Source organism: Dermochelys coriacea, chromosome 16 (genome assembly GCF_009764565.3).
Source record: "Dermochelys coriacea isolate rDerCor1 chromosome 16, rDerCor1.pri.v4, whole genome shotgun sequence".
Taxonomy (NCBI): domain Eukaryota; kingdom Metazoa; phylum Chordata; order Testudines; family Dermochelyidae; genus Dermochelys; species Dermochelys coriacea.
Window position 1 is genome coordinate 20,610,857 of NC_050083.1, and position 18,008 is coordinate 20,628,864.

Consider the following 18,008-nt stretch of genomic DNA (forward strand, 5'->3'; position numbering starts at 1 on the left):
GTTTGGTTCAGGACCAGCTAATTCTGTGTCATTCCCTTTTGCAAAACTTCAGTAATAAAACTGTAAACTGGTGAGACTCACTTCTAGAAATCCCAAACTTAGGCCAGATACATGAATGTGGAATGAGTTTTTGGTGAACCTGAACCAATGGATGGATTCAGGTAAAAACCATCTAGGACTAAGCAGTTTGAGAGTAAATTCAGGTTTTGAATGAGTTGAATAACTCCTGCAAATTTCAAAGACTCAGGGTGCAAAGGGAATCAAACTGGAGAAGATTGCAGAACCCTCAACTGTAAATCTTGACATTCACAAAGCTCCAGAACAGAATGTCTGGTGAACTACAATTAGGCTCAGCCACCTAAAACCCTGCATATTCCAGTGGGAAAGACTGACAGGATCCATTAGCTGGAACCATCAATTGTTCTCACTCCAGGACAACTTTGTCCATTAGACTTGTTTAGCAGAAACTAGACAGAATTTGAACTGCAAACCTGTGTATGAAACCTGTCACAGGCTACGTGATGGTTTTGACCCTGGACAACACAAACCCGCTTGAGGTGAAATTCATTTCCCATGCACAACCAGTCCTACCCTTGCAAGCAAGAGTGAGCGTGCTGAATTGTATGAGAGTTTTGTTAAACAGATTACTGAGAATACCCTCTGCATGGAGAATTACTCATTTCCAAAAGCAGAACAGTGGATGCTTTTCTAACTGTGCATCTCAATCCCTCTGTTACTGAGATTCATATTCTCTCTCTTCCTTTGTCAGCTGCATCACTATGGACAACCAGTGGCTACAGGTAGCCACAAACATCAGAAATTCATATTACTAGGTTCCCCAACAACTGGTTAGAGTGGAGCAGGATTTAAGTACTATTAGCAACTTACCAGTTTATTTCTGTAGACGACTGGTTGAAGGTTGAGTAATTCTGCTTTTCGCATCCCCAGCTAAGACAAGAGAAACACAAACTAAGAGGGAGACAATCAGTATGATGCAACAGAGCAGCCCAAGGGGCCAGTGAGAGATAAAGAATACTCCAAGTCCGAGCCTGCCTCTTAACTTCATGAAAGTGATGCAGGATGATACCAAAGCCATTGTTCCCCAAAGGAGAAAGAGCCTGGAAGCTGCAGAAACCAACTTGGTTGTCGGTGCTGGCTGTGCTTTCAGCTGATATATACAGCACAGTCTAGTAATAATAATATTATTAATAATACCCAGCAATTAGAGTGGTTTTAATCCAGGGGGCCAGGGCCCATTGACTTCACTGCGAGTTGCAGACATTGCACCTATAAAGACCAGCCCCCAGGTGTGGCTAAAGCAGGCAGTTTTGCTTTATCACTCTGGCAGGCTAAAATCAATCAATAAAAGCCAACCAACTTCAGGTAAAAGACTTCTAGGACAAACTGGGTTAAAAGCTAATCCACCAATTCAAATTCTGACCAGTAGCACTAAAACTAACCCTCTGCTCCCCGCTCTCCAGAACAGTTAACCAAGAGCTAAGTTCAAGGACCGCCACGATGTTAATGAGTGGAAACAGAAATGAATGCGAGTCATTAATCATTCTGTTTGGCACAATGCAGAGTGACGATACTGCACAACCAGGAAACACAAGTGTGGGTGCCAGGTAGCATAGCTCTTCACAGTTAAGCATCCTGGACAAGTGGGTTGGGTTGGGATGGGTGGGGAGGGAAGAAGACTGCAAAGCAACAATGCAATGTTTCAGATGGTACCAAATTGCTTTGCACAAGTCTGGAAAGGTAAAGTCGCCAAATGGGAAAAGGACTCTGGTATTGATGCTCAAAGTGAGCTACTGACTTACCAAGAGGAACGTTGGCCCAGTAATTCAGTCACTAGCCATGCCCATGGGAGAACCAGGTTCAAGTCCCTGCTCTGCCACAGATTTCTTGTGTGACCTTGGGCAACTCACTTGAGTCTCTCTGTGCCTCAGTTCCCCATCTCTACAATGGAGATAATAGCCCTGCCCTACCTGACAGGGAGGGTGTGAGGCTAAATACACTGAAGACTGAGAGGTGCTTAGATACTACAGGAGAGAGGGTACATAATATAGAAAGACCATTGGAACGCACTTTAAACAAATTTCTCCTGGGTCAAGTCCCATCTAAACCTTGGGCTTTCCTGCATAAAAGCACCAATGGCTAAAGTTAATTACAAATATACTTTCTGTTGCTGGAACCTCAGGTCTAGCAGAAGCTAGGCTCATTAATCAGCTAGGTCTTTCATTACTGTTGGACCATTGCCTTTTATTTGTAAAATGTTAAACACGCCAAGCAAGATGCCATAAGGTGCAAGACTCTGATGAACCTGCCTGATGAAGTAGGTTATTTCTGAGGATACTTTTATTATTCTAATGGGGACTTAAAAGACCAGCTAAAAATTTAAAGTACAAGGTTAGGTTGAATAACATTAAAAACTGAAGTCAGAGATAAGTGGGTATAAGGTGCATTTCTTGGATTTGAAGTGCATTGCACTAAGTCTATTTGACATAGTTAAAAAAGTTTTCAGCAAAACTGAAATGTCTCCTGGAAACATATTGATTTTGACTCAGTTGTCATTGGCCCCCCCGAATAGCCAATAGCCCAACAGTTGGGACACTCACCTAGCATATGAAAGACTGAGCTTGAAGTCCCTCCTCTACCTGATTCAGCATAGAAATATGAACCTGAGTTTTTCAATATCCCAGATGAGTTCTCTAATCACAGGCTAGAGAGTCCATTTTTCATGTTTATTTATGAAATATTTCAAAAGGTCTCATTTTTGTTCCAATGAGAAATGAAAACAAAATGTCAAAACCACAATTTTTTTTGCAAAATGGAATATTGTTCTCCAGCCAGTCCTAGAAAATACCTCCCAAATGCCATTGTCTAGCAACACAATAGTAAGGAATCTAGTATCAATGTCCTCCTGTGACATGTTCGCATCTCAAAATATAAAAGCCCTTCATCTCAAATTATGCCATGGGCTGAGTTCTGGAAACAAACATCAATTCATCTGTAAAGCAATAACATCTAGAGAAACGTCTAATCAAGCCGCATCTGTCTGTCACCACTCTCCACATCCAACTGGTCACACCTCATCCAAAACCAATCACCACCTGCCTTGCATCGGAGCTTCTTGGGACATTCCTCCCCATGCCCAGAAAAGTCTAACACCAATATTTTCAACCAAGCTACATTTCCATGATGTACTCTGATGCCCTCTGAAATGTACTCATTTCAGTAGATCCTCAGCTGTCATAAATTGTCATAGTTCCACCAATGTCAGTGAAGCTGAGGTGCTGCCCCTCTATATACAAAGCTCTTTAAACGTCTTCCTGTTGCAGAGGACAGAGGTGTCTTTCAACAAGAATTCAGTATTGTTATCTGGTGGAATGCATCCTAAAAGGTCAGAAGAATTTTAAAGGGCCAACGACTCTTGATAGCAATTTATTTTATAAATAATACAGTAGATGGGTCCAAACTGACTATACAAGAATGAAAGAGACTTTTGCATCTTCACTGAAATTCACTCCTGCACATTTTAGGGCATCCTTAGAAACTCCTGAGGGTGGGAGGTGAGTGAGTGGCAGGTGTGATTTCCCCTCTGGGCTCATGTTATCTCTGTTATATAATTATGCTGAGGAATGTCACGAGATAAAATTTTCAGAAGTGCCTAACTCTCACTGATGCTTAAATCCCATTGAAAGTTAGTGGGACTTTGGGGCCCAAGTCACAGAAGTATTTTTTGAAATTTTACCCATGGCGACTGAAGGAACGATCAGTAAATCATTAACACGGGCACTGAAACAAATCGCAGACCTACTCTCCACTGCCACTGATCCAAAATAAGTTGGCAGAGCAAGGGGGAGCTCAGAGTACCATACCAATGTTCCCCACTGATGGCTATTATCACTAAAAAATGCAGCATAGCAGAAGCTGCCTCTAAATTAATAAACAGGAGATCACAATAGAGCCCAAGCCATTGAACTTGCATTTCTAGGACAAACCAGCTGCTCCTCAGAACAACTAGCCAGGTAGACAGCAATGAAAGGCACACACAGAGTATTGAAGCCATGCACTATTACCATGGGAGGATGCAGCCATGCTGATCAACATTTATTGCACACATACTTCACCCCACCCCCACAAGGCTGAAGACTCTCTCTGGACTGGAAAGGAGTTTTGCTGCAAGCAGTCTGGGAAATTGAATGCAAGAATTCAGCCTCTTTCACTGAGTATGGTATGTTAAGCCTCACCCCAGTTAATATTCATTCTTCATGCCAATGGAGGCCTAAACATGTTAAGATACCCTGAGATAATGCAAATATATCTGACAATAAAATGCCTCTTTTAAAATCACATTTTGGCATGGACAAACAGAAGGAACTGTATCCATCTAGAAAGAGTGAGAACATCTTAAAAGACCAGGATCTCTATAGGGCTGGGTTTTCACAGGCAAGAGAAGCTGGGATTCATTTTACTCAGAGACATGTGGAGACATTCTCCTTCTTCCAAGAGTCAATTGATTTGCCAGCTTCCTAAGAGAACTGGCCTGATATCAACATCCCCCAGCAACCCAGATGGTGAAATACTGTCAAAAATAAGAGGTATCGTCCAAACATAGGATGTGAATCCAGGAACTCAGAGTTCTAGTTCTGGCTCCGACATGGACTCTGGTCATTTCACTTTCTGCCTACTCACCTCCACAAGTACTCCTTTTCTTTTTGCAAATACAGACTAACATGGCTGCTACTCTGAAACCTTCACAGGGGTTGTGAGGGATAGGACAGAAGATGGAAAAGTTCTGTATTAGTGCTAAGTGTCAGATGTTTCTCCTTTCCCTGACTTCACACCCAGACAAGTAGCCTGCAGCCTTGGCAAACAGAAGAATCAAAATGCTAATTGACTTGCATTCTGTGCTGGGAGAAATTATATACAGATAAAAGGCAAAAAAAGGACACACGCAAAGACGGCACACATTCAAATACTGAGCAAAGCTGACATATCTAATCATCTGTCAGTTCAGCTCTTGAAATGACAATGCTGATCTCCTCCCGAAAGACTTAAACAGGATTTAGGGCAAGTGCTTTCAAGGATGTCAACATATAGAAAACATTTGCAGGCTACACTGAAGGCTTGAACATTTGTCTCATGTCTGAAGGCAATTTGAACTGTGAGTCTGCAGCAAGGTAATAGAGTAATTTTTAAAGCTACAGATGAAAGGAATCCACACTTAGAATATTGTTATTGGCATTGCTAAACTAATACTGTCAGAAGAAAGTTACAAAGCACTGAAGTTACCACCCCACCTGAAATACATGAAGCAGCATCACTTAAGAGCTGGATACAAAGTAGAGCTGGTCAGAAAATGGAGGGAAGTCGATGGAAAATGCAGAGGTGTCCGTGAATAAATAGAAATCTGAAGTATTTTGATTCTGAAATACCACCATGGTGCCTCATGGGAGTTGCAGTTTCATGGTCCCATTCTTTTCTACAGGCCAAGTTCTTTGGTCAACACCCATCTCCCATGATGCACCAGGGTCTCCTCTTTTGGGGAGGGGAGGTAATGCAGCACAACAGTAATGTGAACGATGTCATATACAGGTTGGAGTTCTGTTCCTGGCATTTCTCCTAAAGTTGATGAGCTGCAAACACCTTGTCTATGGTCCCACGTCTTCTCTTGAAGCCACACACTCTCAGGTAAGAGCCCTTGTTCAATATGTTGCACAAAGCAATTCAGCAGAATTCTGGCAAGAGTTTTTCCAGCTACTGATAACAAGGAGATGCCCCGATAGTTGTTGCAGGATTATCTGTTGCCTTCCACTTGTACAAGTGGACAATGGATGCATCCTTGAACTAGGGTATAGTTCCTTGAGACCACATTGACTGAAAAAATTCAGTCAGCTTCAGAGCCATGTGAGAGCCTCTGGACATGTAGACTTCTGCTCGTATAGCATCTGCTCCTGGTTCTTTACCATTTGACAGCAGGTCAATTGCTTTCACAGTTTCAGTCAGCATTGGGGGATCAGCAAGAGAGATTTTGATATTGATCTGCAGCAGTCGATCAATTGCCTCCTCATTAATAGATGATTGTTGATTGGGGATGTTGTTAAAGTGTTCTGCCCACTTTTGCAGCATCTTTTCTTTGTCAGAGAGCAGTGTGGTGCCATCGGCACTCAGTATTGGAGATATACAACTCAAATGAGACATGTTTCAACTTTTTGATTGAATTTACCAAAACATGTTGCTGTTTTTCAGCCAGCTTGTAGGGCAATCTCCATTTCTGAAACTCAGATGAAAATTTTTCCCAGAGCATTTGGAAAATTTTCTGTGAAAATGTTTCTAAATTTCTCTACCAGCTTTATTTTCCAGTGGGGTTGAACAGGGCTAGTGAACATACAGGTTATTACATCATAGAGTTTCAAACAATGAAGCAAGACAAGACCTCTTGAGACATCCACCCTTCATCTTTGCTGTAGTACTAACATAATTTTCACTATTGCCTCTCCTATTAACCATCTGCAAGGATGGTGACCTGACAGCTAATTGATAAAGTAACACAGTACGCAGGTATCCATAGACACACACATAAGAGTTATTTCCCACTGCACAGAGTTCTGTTTGAGACAGTTCTTTATCTCTAGTTGTAAAGCTCACAGCTTTATTTTTCATCTCAGTGCATCACAGATATTTTGGCAGTTCTGATGAGATGAAGAAGAGATGATTTTGTCAAACTATATCAGAAGCATCTATATGGATTTCAGACAGAACTTCTAGGGGCTCTGGGAAATCAATAGTGTTTTCTGGGAAATCAAGCCAGTTTGAAACATTGGCTTACAATAAAGGCACCCTGGGATGTGCAATGGCAGCTCTATTGCAAAATACATTTAGACTAATCGTTCTGTGTTAGTTCAGTTAGACTAACATATGGAAACAGATCATTTTATGGACTGGGGTCCCAATGCCCAGCCCAACCCTCCAACACAACCACCACCAGCCTGTTCTAACCCTTCTGCTTTCCCCATGGCATTCTTTGGGACCCCTCACTGTCAACAGTAGTATAAGGATAACAAATGTACACTAAAAAATATGCCACAACTTCTAAGAGTTTCAGCGATCCCACAAGAGGCCTAAACAAAATACCCTGCTTTGTTCCCTCTGCAGCGTATGCTAATAATAATAATAAAGGATGCATTCAGAGCAGAAGAACTCAGCCAGATTTACAGCCCCCCCATCACTGCTGTAAATAGATGAATAAATAAGACAGAACAAACTCTGAGAGGTAGGAGGGGCAGATATAGACTGGTGGATTGTCATTAGTTTGGTTTTTAGGAATTCTCAATTCTATCAGACAAATTTGTTAAATTAACTGATTAAAAATGAAGAAAAAACAGAGCAGGAAGAATTAGCAATTTTCTGAAATAATGTTTACAATAGGCAGGGAAAAGACAGAAGGTGATAATATCACTCCTCACATACCACTGCTCATTGAATTGTTGTGGGATTCAATCAAGGTGGAGGAAGGTGAAATGTTCCCGTTTATGTCCACTACTGCCCTCTAGTAGACAAAACGTGACCTGCTTATATGTATGACCAGCAGGTTCCCTTTGATCAACAAGCTAGCAAAGTTTGAAGGCCTGTGATTCTGGAGCGGGACACGAGTTCAGGTTTCCCCATGCCACAGGTGTGCGATTAGCTGGTGATCGTGTCCTGTTTCCAGCCATATCACTGTACCTCAAATTTAAGTTAGCATTTAAGCGTCCAAATGGAAAGGGAGTGAAATAAGTTATCGGATAAGAGGAATAGCAACTCAGAAGAGAACACACAACATGGCTGGAGAAGCAGCACTCTTTTCACCTTGGTAAAAGGAAAAGAAGCAAGAGCAGATGCACGGCTATTGCCCGCAGAAATCTCCTCGCCTCTGGACAGAAACCACTCTTTGAGGGGGAAAGTCGGTTCGCTGTGTACTATTCCCCATTGCAGCAGCTACTGAGACTCAGCTCTACGGTGAGGAGAGCAGAACATGAGATCCCTTTATCTGGGACTGGACTATGGTGGAACTTCTGAGGGTATCGTCACCCTCACAGCCACTTAATTGCTAGTAAACCGGCTCTTAACATGAAGAAGTGCTGTCTGGAGACCAGTAACTCTGAAAGATGCTTAGAAACAATCATGATGGGAGCCTAATAAATATCCGATGATGGATTAGACAGACAGATAAAAATCCACCTTACTGCGGCTAATAGACACTCACCATCCTATTCCCTCTGCTGGGTTGTCAAGCAGAACACGTACAATATAGAGAAGACAGGTGAGAAGCTTCAGGGAGAAGTTGAAAAGCCGTATCCTTAGGCCTGCAATAGAAAAGACAACAGGGTAAGAGGCTAAAAAGAAACAAACATCTTCCTCTGACTGTACTGCAGGGCTTCTGATGTATGATAGACACACAAAAAGATGCAATACTCATTCAGAGCAAAAGAGGGGGGTCATAAGAAAGTTGGAATTGCTGAATCAGACTAGCACAGCACCTAATGCAATATCCTGTCACTCACAGAGGTATCAGATGCAGCAGAGGAAGACACAAGAAACCCTCCCACTAGGTAGTTATCAGATAACCTGCTATCAGGGAAAATTCTCTCATGACTCCCATTAGTTAGAGGCCTGAAGCAAGAGGTTTTATATCTCCTTCCAAATATTTTAACCTTTATTGTTATAACTCTGATTACCCGCAATAATGTTTAATCTGGTTTTAATCACGCTTAGCTCTTGTCCTCAGTTATATCTTGTGGCAGTGTGTTCCACAGGCTGATTGCGTAACAAGTGAAAAAGGATTTTGCCTTGATCTGATCTGAATTTACAGACTTTCCCTTTCAACATTCATTTTTGAAAAGAATATCCCAACTCCTTGGTGACTACAAAATCTCTCCTGAAGTGTAACTATGGTCCCGTTCCACCAGGAGAGCCACATGCAAGACTGTGGAATTGTCATCGGGTGCATTGGGAAACCATTATTATGGGACATATTTTTAAAAAAGCTGAATTCAACCAGGCATCTAATTTTGCAACCACAATCAACTGCAAATGATAGCAATGTATCTAGCTAAGGAACTTGTATGGTCCCCATTACCACAGTTTCTTTACCACCCCAGAATCTTAATTGGTTTCTGTATTTATCCCCACAACCCCTCTGTGAGGCAGGGAATTGTTATTATGCCCATAGTACAAGTGGGGAACATGCACAGAGAGACTAGGGTCCAGATTCACAAAGGTATTTAGGCACCTAACTCCAATTTATTTCAATGGGAGTAAGGCACCTTGATACCTTTGAGGATCTCCACCTCACAGAGCAGGGAATTGAACCCACGCCTACTGAGTCCCAAGCTAGCTTCTAATCACTGGACCATCCTTCCTGTAATGTGCTGGATCTGTGTCAATGGCATAGTTCCACATTCTAGCCCTATATGTCTGAATAGACTCCTACGTTCTGTTGTTTGCAACCACAGTTGATTGTGCCAGGAATTGGTGATGGACACACAATTAGGGGCCATTGGATATCATTTGGCCCCAAATCTTTAGAAAACATGGTGCCCATAATGGGGAGAGGGAGAACAATGCAGCAGAGGTCCCGTCAATGTTACTGCATCCTTGGAACATCTGTTTCAATAGTATTTAAACACCTATTATCCTTTAAGCATGAGAATGAACAAACACAGTAATTTATGCTGCTTGTTATAGCATGCGTGGTAGGATGGGTAATGATTGCTTTTCTGGCTATTAGTAGAGCTTGCAGGAGACCGGGAATGCTGTACGAACTTTGCTCGAGTCTTGTAGGGTGCATTTCACATCCTATACAGCTTCAAATAACTACAAGACCAACATAAATAATTAAACAAAAAGAGCTGGCTCTTTGCAAACCCCTTCCCTAGTATGGAAGAAAGGAATGTGGGCTGTTGAGGTTTTTATCCCCAGAATCAACTAGCATCCATTTAATAAGACTCATACAACCAAGCTAGGGTCCAATCTTTGCTCATCACATGGCTCAGTGGTTTGTAGGAGGAGGAACAGAACATTCAAATTGCCACTTTATCAACTCCCTCCTCTTCACAGCCAGTTTAGCAGGTTATTACTCAAATTACCAGTGAGAAATTTAGCACATTTCCATTAAAACCCTCCTCTCCTGGGCAGCCGCTCTGATGCTACACACCAGCTATTTAACAAGTATATGACCCACAGAGAACAAAAGAAAGCGTGAAATTATAAAATTAGCTCCTAGAGATTCCCTGCGGGCAGCTAATGCCTTCCCTCAGGCAGAAAATAAAAGCCTGATTCTTCGAGTGGAATTAATCTGGGGAGTCAAAGAAAATAGGTGATATTTTTGATACAGACGAGAGGAATCCATGGCCTGAAATGTTTAGAAGGGTGGGAGCAGCAGCAGGCTGGAGGTTCCTGTCCCTAGACAAGAAAATTCAGGAGGTGGAGGTCACGTAGAGTTCCAACACTGTTGGAAGTTCAATCAGGGTGCCCCAGCCCTATAAACATGCCACTATTTTTAACAAAATAAATCCAGCTTCATGCTATATTGTATAATGATTTACAGCAGGTCAGTTCATTCTCATCCCACAAGAAGTCGTCCATTGCCAGAACTTCCCAGGAGCAATCAATTATTTTATTTTTGTCACTCAGAATCCCATCTGGGAGACTTTCTGAGGTCTCACTAGTGATTGGTAAGCAGCAGACATAATAGTGCTTCTGTTTTGATGGAAGTGACCAGGGCACATTCATTAATGTTTGTGCCAAGTTTAATAAAGGGTGAAAGAGGGCATATGACTCTCGTGAGGGTATGTCTAGACGGCCATCACTGGTGTCATGGCTGCTCAAGCAGACGTACCTGAGCTAGCTTTAAACTAGCTAACTCAGATACCAGAGCAGTGAAGCTGCAGCAGCCTGGCCTGTACAAACCTACCCAAAACTCTGGGTAATGACTTGTAGGGTTGCCCACGCTGCATCTCACGCTGTTACAGCTTCACTCTTCCAGTACCTGCCCTAGCCACATTAAAGTTAGTTCAGGTAGGTGGGCATGACCTGCCCACTTAAACACTATTCTGAGGGTTTAAAAGGATTTAATTAGTGGACATACCTTGTGCTGGCCTCTCCGCACAGGGGTGAATTTCACCCACACAGAATAGAACCTCATCGAGACAACCTAACATTTGCAGAGCTTCCCTTTGTAACATGGCATTTAAGACAACACAACCACAACGTTAAACTGGGAATCAGGGATGTCCTAACATGTACTGCTCTTTCACTTGTACAAGAATGTATAGCTTAAAGGGGGGTGGGTGGGAAATACATGGAAAATCACTTCCTATTAACCTGGGAATCCCTGAAGAAAAGAGACAGAAAGACACAGGAGCCCTGAACTGGGTAATAACTTGTAGGTGTACACAGCAAGGAGAAACGAGAGCCCCATAATAGCTTTAAAGGATGCAAATTTATTACAAGTTCATAATGAGTTTGTCAAAGATCCACTCAGCAAATGCATTTCAGAGTACTGTAACCTGGCTGTATCATATATACAGAATATTGATTTGTGGTTATCATCATGAGTGAATATTAAGTGATGTAATATTGAGGTTCTTGCACATCTAGCTGCCCACATCACCCTCTTCATCTCTGTTATATTATATCTATGGGTGGTCATTACTCACAGTAACTAATTATTAATTATCAGGGGGTAGCCATGTTAGTCTGTATCCACAAAAACAATGAGGAGTCCGGTGGTACCTTAAAGACTAATAGATTTATTTGGGCATAAGCTTTCGTGGGTAAAAAACCCACTTCTTCAGATGCATGGAGTGAAAATTACAGAAAATCTGTAATTTTCACTCCATGCTTCTGAAGAAGTGGGTTTTTTACCCACGAAAGCTTATGCCCAAATAAAACTGTAATTATCAATTAGTTTCCCATTCTGCTGCCTCTGATCGACATGAAGTCCTCAGCTTTAATAAGCATGGGACAGACGTGGTTATCCTAAACACCTGGAGTAACCAGTTAATTACAAAATAGTAAACAGACAGATGGCTGACCCGTGGCTGACACTGGGAGCAATGTTCCCTCTAATTTTTGACAGGACGTGTGCGCAAAAAATTTCTTATGTGCAAATTTTTGAAGCAGAGTTCAAATTTGTGCGCCATGAGGCAAATGCACCCAAGCGAGTAAAATGCTTATACATTTAAAAAGTTTTAATTTGCAATTTGTAATAATAATACTTCTACACCATGTTATTTTGTAAATGTAATTTTTAAATACTTAGAAAAAGGAAATTTAACTTCCTTTCCCTTTCCTCCCCTTGCCAGCTAGTAGAATCTGGCTGTGTTGATAGATGGTGGGCAAACAATGTTAAAAGTCAATGATATTTCAGCCTGGCTCCGATGTAGTATTTAATTTTCTGAGTGCGTGGTGTTTCGCCGTGTGCGCGGGGTTTAGGATCTGTGTGCGTGCACACATGCGCACAGCTTAGAGGGAACAGTGACTGGGACAGGTATAGCCATCTACAAGATAGTGCCAGGGAACTTATGTACCAGCTTCCATGAATATTGTTCCTGCGGACATTAAGCCAGATTCCAGCTTCACTGCGTGCACATGCTCCTTGACTCACACGTACATGTATGTTTCACCCCAATCAGAAGATTGCTCCCATAGTACACATCACTGCGCCACCTTGATGGCACAACCATCAGATGTTGCACTGCCCTGCATGCTGATCGGGTATACAATCAGGGTGAGAAGCAATGCAGAGACTAAAACCGCTTTACATCTTGTCCTGCACCACTGCCATCACCTGCAATATTCCCTCTCACTGGAACTTGCCCTGCTCTGTCCAACCTTTCTGATAAGCTGCCAGATCTGATATCCCAGTAACAAATGCCTTAGTCTTGGGTCTCCCTCTAAGCTGTGGGCATCATAGAATTTAGTGGCTCACTACTTCTGGGGTAGACAAGCTTTCAAGCTACACAGAGCTCTTCCTCAGGTTTGGGAAAGGTACTGAGAGTGTCACAGCTAAATACAAGATTGAACAGACAGAATATCTGCTAGTTACTTATGCTCTGATGATGAGCTTGGAGAGGCTGGGGGTTGTTCTGATCAGATAATAGGAAGAGGAAGAGCTTGAAAGCTGTGTAATTCGAAAACGTCTCTCTCTCGACAACAGAAGTTGGTCCATTAAAAGATAATTCCTCACCCACCTTGCCCCTAATATTCTGGAACCAACATGGCTACAACAATACTGCATATTACAGGGCTAGTCATTTCGCTTGTAAATCTAGAGGTGCTGAGCATCACCCCTGTAAAATGCAGCTAGGTGCCATAGTAGTGAACACTCTATAAATGCTGGTGATGCGGACAATAGAAATATAGGGTGCTCTTTCCTATCCTCCCTGTGGAATCACGCTTTTCTCAAGAAAGGAAACCCACTCCCACACCAGTCTGCTTTCACAGATGAAACTCGTTAACCCAGCTCCGTCTCAGGCTAACACGCAAAAAGAGAGCCCTCAGTGCTGGGAACCGGCACTCTGACATCAGGATACAGAAGAATCCTTGAGGCAGCAGTGCCAAGGATACCAAGCAGTGCTGAAACGTTGCAACCACTAGATGGCACTTACTTTCCATCCTAGGACTGATGGAGACTGGTCAACGTGAGCAGCAATTTATTGCTCAAGTTAATAAGTATGCAAAAAAATATATTACCCTACACATTGTTATCCATCACCTCCATACAAATATTGCTCAAACAGATTTGCTGTGGCTAATAGACCTGAGAGAGAGAGAGATTCTTTCTATTTTGTAGCTAGTTAGATTTTTCTTTTTTCCCCCCTCATCCCTTTCATTACAGACAACCTGGTTATTATTGTAATTACCTGGAAAATAAAACTGTCATGGAGTGTCTTGGTACAAACACTTACTTGATCTTTGGTTTTTGATGAAGAACAGTTTGAGACGTTCTTTAAAGGTGTTTTCATTTACATAGAACTCAACCTGTACCCTGTGAGCAGAAAGGAAAGAGAACTGAATTAACTGGGATTGTAGTTAGTAAAGGTTTCATCTCAAAATCTTCCCACCTCTAAATATGTCCCATACCACCAGGTGCTGTTTCTATATTTCTCACCCACCTTTTCCAACAATCCACCCTGTGAACAAGATTTAAATAAGAAACCATTAGAATGCTGCACAGAGCAGTAACCAGATGTTACTCTGGGGCCCGATCCCAAGCCAGATTCTGCTCAATTTGTGCTGCTCCTAAAGCACAAAAGGTCTGGAAAGCAGCCAAAACTCCTACGCAAATATTTACAGCCGAAAAATAGAAGATGTGCCAGGGTGTTGCAAGGTCTGGCCTGGGGCTATGCTGAACTATGCTGGCTCCAGAATTGGGAAGCTGCAGATGGCCCTCCTGCACTGATCAGTTACTGGAAATGAGACCTTGCGGTGACAAAATGGAGCCATGATAATTACCCGCATGCACATACTTTAAAAAGTCATAGCAACGCATTAACCTGTATCATACCAGACAGACTACGGCCTCTTAAACAAACAATCTGTGTGGTTAACCCAATCACCCCGTGTCGGTATAAGCCGCTCCATCATGTCCCGCAGGACAACAGATTCTAGCTCCTCTAAGCTAGGAGGCAAAAGCAAATTCCCAAATGACCAAGTTCTCCAGCGAGAATGCCCTGACTCCAGCCCCAGCTGACCTGCGACAGCAGCACACGGGAAGAAAGGAAGTTCCTCAGCAAGTCAGAAGATCCACATTAATACCGAGCGTGGCACCTAGAAGCTGCTGCATTCAGAAAACTGGTGTGACCAGCTCCTTATGGCCATCACTTCACAGCAAGTGGGCAGACATGTTCTGCACTCACTTCCAGCTGCCATGTAATCAAGGGGAGCCTCCCGCAGGCCACGCTGTAGTGGCCTAGTCTGGCAGTCACAAAGACATGGCTAGCCCGGGTGGAAAAATCCATGGGCCATACAGGGGAAGGATCCCTAACTGATGAGATCTCCTCCTCAGCTGGCACAGATCAGTGTAGTCATGACGATATGCAGCAGCTGAAGATTTGGCCCTTAGTGTTGATAATGGATAAGTTTTAACATAACCAGAGAGTAAAGAAAGACCTCCCTGCTGCAGCGTGGAGCCTGACTTTCCCAAAGGCATTCTCTGCCCTCCAACAGCCATTTGCTCTCACAGCCCTTTCCTACAGCACCTGGGCAAAGAGAGCGACCAATAACCCCTCACTCCTTGGCAACCCGTTAGAGACCCAGCACCATGTCACACATGGCAAGGGCCACAGCACAGAGAAATGGCCCTGGTTGCCTGACAACTGGCAAATGAAACAAAAATGGATGCATTTGTCAACCAAAGTCACTTGGGAATCCAAAAGTTCTGCATAACTGTTAACTTCTTGGGCAAAGGACAGATCACCCCACTCAGAGGAGGCGGTCCCCATTCCTGCCCACACCCTACCATTACCTCTATCTTCTCTGGAGCAAACTACAAGTGCCTTCCTCTTGACCAAGCCCTTCCCGCTATCTGAAGCCCTCTGAAACACAGCACAATAAATCTCCCTGTGAAGACAGTTCAACCACAAAGGGAGCTGCTGCAGCATCAGTGGGTGAGAGGAATGTGAGAGGATCTACAGACCCAACCCCATGGATTTCACTGGAGGATTTGCCTGTGTGAGGACTGCAAGTTCAGGTAATAATACATCCATGTCTTGTTTTCAAAAAGAAAAACATGTGCCATTTTCAAGTTCCTAAGAGGATACCCACCAGAGAGCTAAAACCGTTTTTAAAAGTTACTTGCCCGTGTTCCTTTAGGACTCCCAGGTGAAAATATTTTATAGTTTAACCAGAAAATTGCACTGTTACCCAAACTAAGGAGAGCAGCTGTCTTCTTTGCTGGCCATTTTCAGCATAATTAGCTACATGTTAACTTCATTATGGAAACACAATTAATGTTTAGTCTGATGAGACTGCTCTGCCCAAGAATGGTATGTAAATCTCCAATGAGACTGGCTGGATTCAGTGTTATTATATTGTTGCTTGTTCATCATGTAGTCAGTTATTTTCTCTACTATTCAGTCCATTAGGAGGTTATTGCTTCAACTCACTGTATGCCATACTTTAACACGGCATGTTGATAGCGGATCTAATCTTGTTAAAGGCCACCAATAACTTGTTTTTTGTGTGATGTTCCAGGGATAATCCTTCTGAATTCCTGACCAGAACTTTGGAGCAACCAAAGAAACACTGCTTCCCTTGAAAAAAGAAAAGGAGTACTTGTGGCACCTTAGAGACTAACAAATTTATTAGAGCATAAGCTTTCATGAGCTATCCGATGAAGTGAGCTGTAGCTCACGAAAGCTTATGCTCTAATAAATTTGTTAGTCTCTAAGGTGCCACAAGTACTCCTTTTCTTTTTGCGGATACAGACTAACACGGCTGCTACTCTGAAACCTGCTTCCCTTGAGAATTTCCCCCAGGTTTTACGTTGAGCCCAGACAAGCTGGGAAAGGATTTTAGGAATTGAGTGAGTGCAGTGCAAATAGCCATCCAAGATTTGAAGAGCTTCCAGGGACTCAACAGTCTACAAGAAATACTAGACCTCAAGCCAAAAATTTGGAGCACTGTTGCTTCACACACTGACTTCCAAAGTACTACATATAAAATATGAATGTCTTTCTATTTCAGGTAGAGGGTGGTGCCTGGTTTTGCATCGTGACTTTCACCCAGGTAAAACTAGATGGGGCTTGGTTTGTTTTGTTTTCACTTTATTGCAAGATTTACCATATTCAAATCTTCTCCAAATAGCTTCATTTCCATTACAACCTCCCCAACTCATACCTCATCTCTCCTGACCACCCAGCCTTGCTCTGGATTCTGAGTTTGCTCCTGTACACTCAAAGCTGAAAAGATTTAGAGGGTCTTTAACACTGTCACTGTTGCAACAGAAGGAGAGTGGTCATGAGGCGTCAGAGATTTGAAGGAACGTCCTCGTATGAAAGGCAGGGCTTGCCCCTTGTAGCAGCTATGTTCAGCAGGACTGAAGCTATTACAAAACAAACCCAGTCTACAAGAAGACAAAATTACCTCTGTTGCTAAGATACCTTATTTGACCATTCCAACCAAACCTCCAATTGCTGCCAATTGCCTCTGAATTTTACTTGACATTTGGGTATGTTGATGGTTTATTGTATCAAGAGAATAACAACGCTTGACAGGCAGGGAGTCTCCAGGGGACCTTCATCAGGCTTACGGCTACAGATGCTGCTTAAAGGCCCTGAGGGGAAGGAGTAGCGATTAATGTTAAATAAAGACCAGATTCACCACAACAGCTACTATTCTACCACAAAACCTCTCAGGCCACCTTCTTCTCCTCTACTACCCCTGAAAGATACTTCCTTCAAATCCTATCTCCTGTCCCCACCTATAGATTTGCTTCTTTCTCACTTGGTCAGTCCCAGTCCACCCCAGCTCACTCAGGCCTGGCTCAACATCCCCTGTTTCTAAGTTGTACAGAGAGGAGAACTCAGCAGATTGTTCTGCCTCATGACAAAGGGAGATGGAAGCACAAGTGCATCAAATGCAGAGATCAAAGTCAGGCAGGTCAATACCTAAGCACCAGAAGCCGTGGGAAGGAAGGTTTCTCTTCAATTACATGTGTTATTTCAGAATTTATAAGGCCAAAGTCCAACCCAAAGCCAAGGCTCAAGCAAAGTCTGAATTTTATCCTGGCTCCTCTGCCTAAAGATCAAGAAGGCAACTCAGTGAATGCCCTGTACTTCAGCCATTGTTTTTGGCTGACTTTATAGTCACCTGAATAAATGCCACAATGGGGAAAAGGGAGGTGATTTTAATATGAAATGCAAATCTCACGCCTGGATGCTGGTGCTAAAACTGAGACTGTCTGGCAGAAGTCAGAGTCACAAGCCTAAGAACCAACCTGAGGGTGCAGATCTGGG

General features: G+C 42.9%; 1 protein-coding gene across 9 annotated transcripts in view; it reads right to left on the reverse strand.

Moving 5' to 3' along the window:
* Positions 1-18,008, reverse strand: part of KCNT1 (potassium sodium-activated channel subfamily T member 1) — a 202,345-nt gene that overhangs the window by 70,615 nt on the left and 113,722 nt on the right. For all 9 annotated transcript variants that reach the window (XM_043498810.1, XM_038374838.2, XM_043498812.1 and 6 more), the window contains 3 exons: positions 13,959-14,038; positions 8,252-8,351; positions 889-948 (listed from right to left, as the gene is read on the reverse strand). In XM_043498810.1, the coding sequence (XP_043354745.1) occupies positions 889-948; positions 8,252-8,351; positions 13,959-14,038 (240 nt within the window). The remainder of the gene's footprint in view (positions 1-888; positions 949-8,251; positions 8,352-13,958; positions 14,039-18,008) is intronic.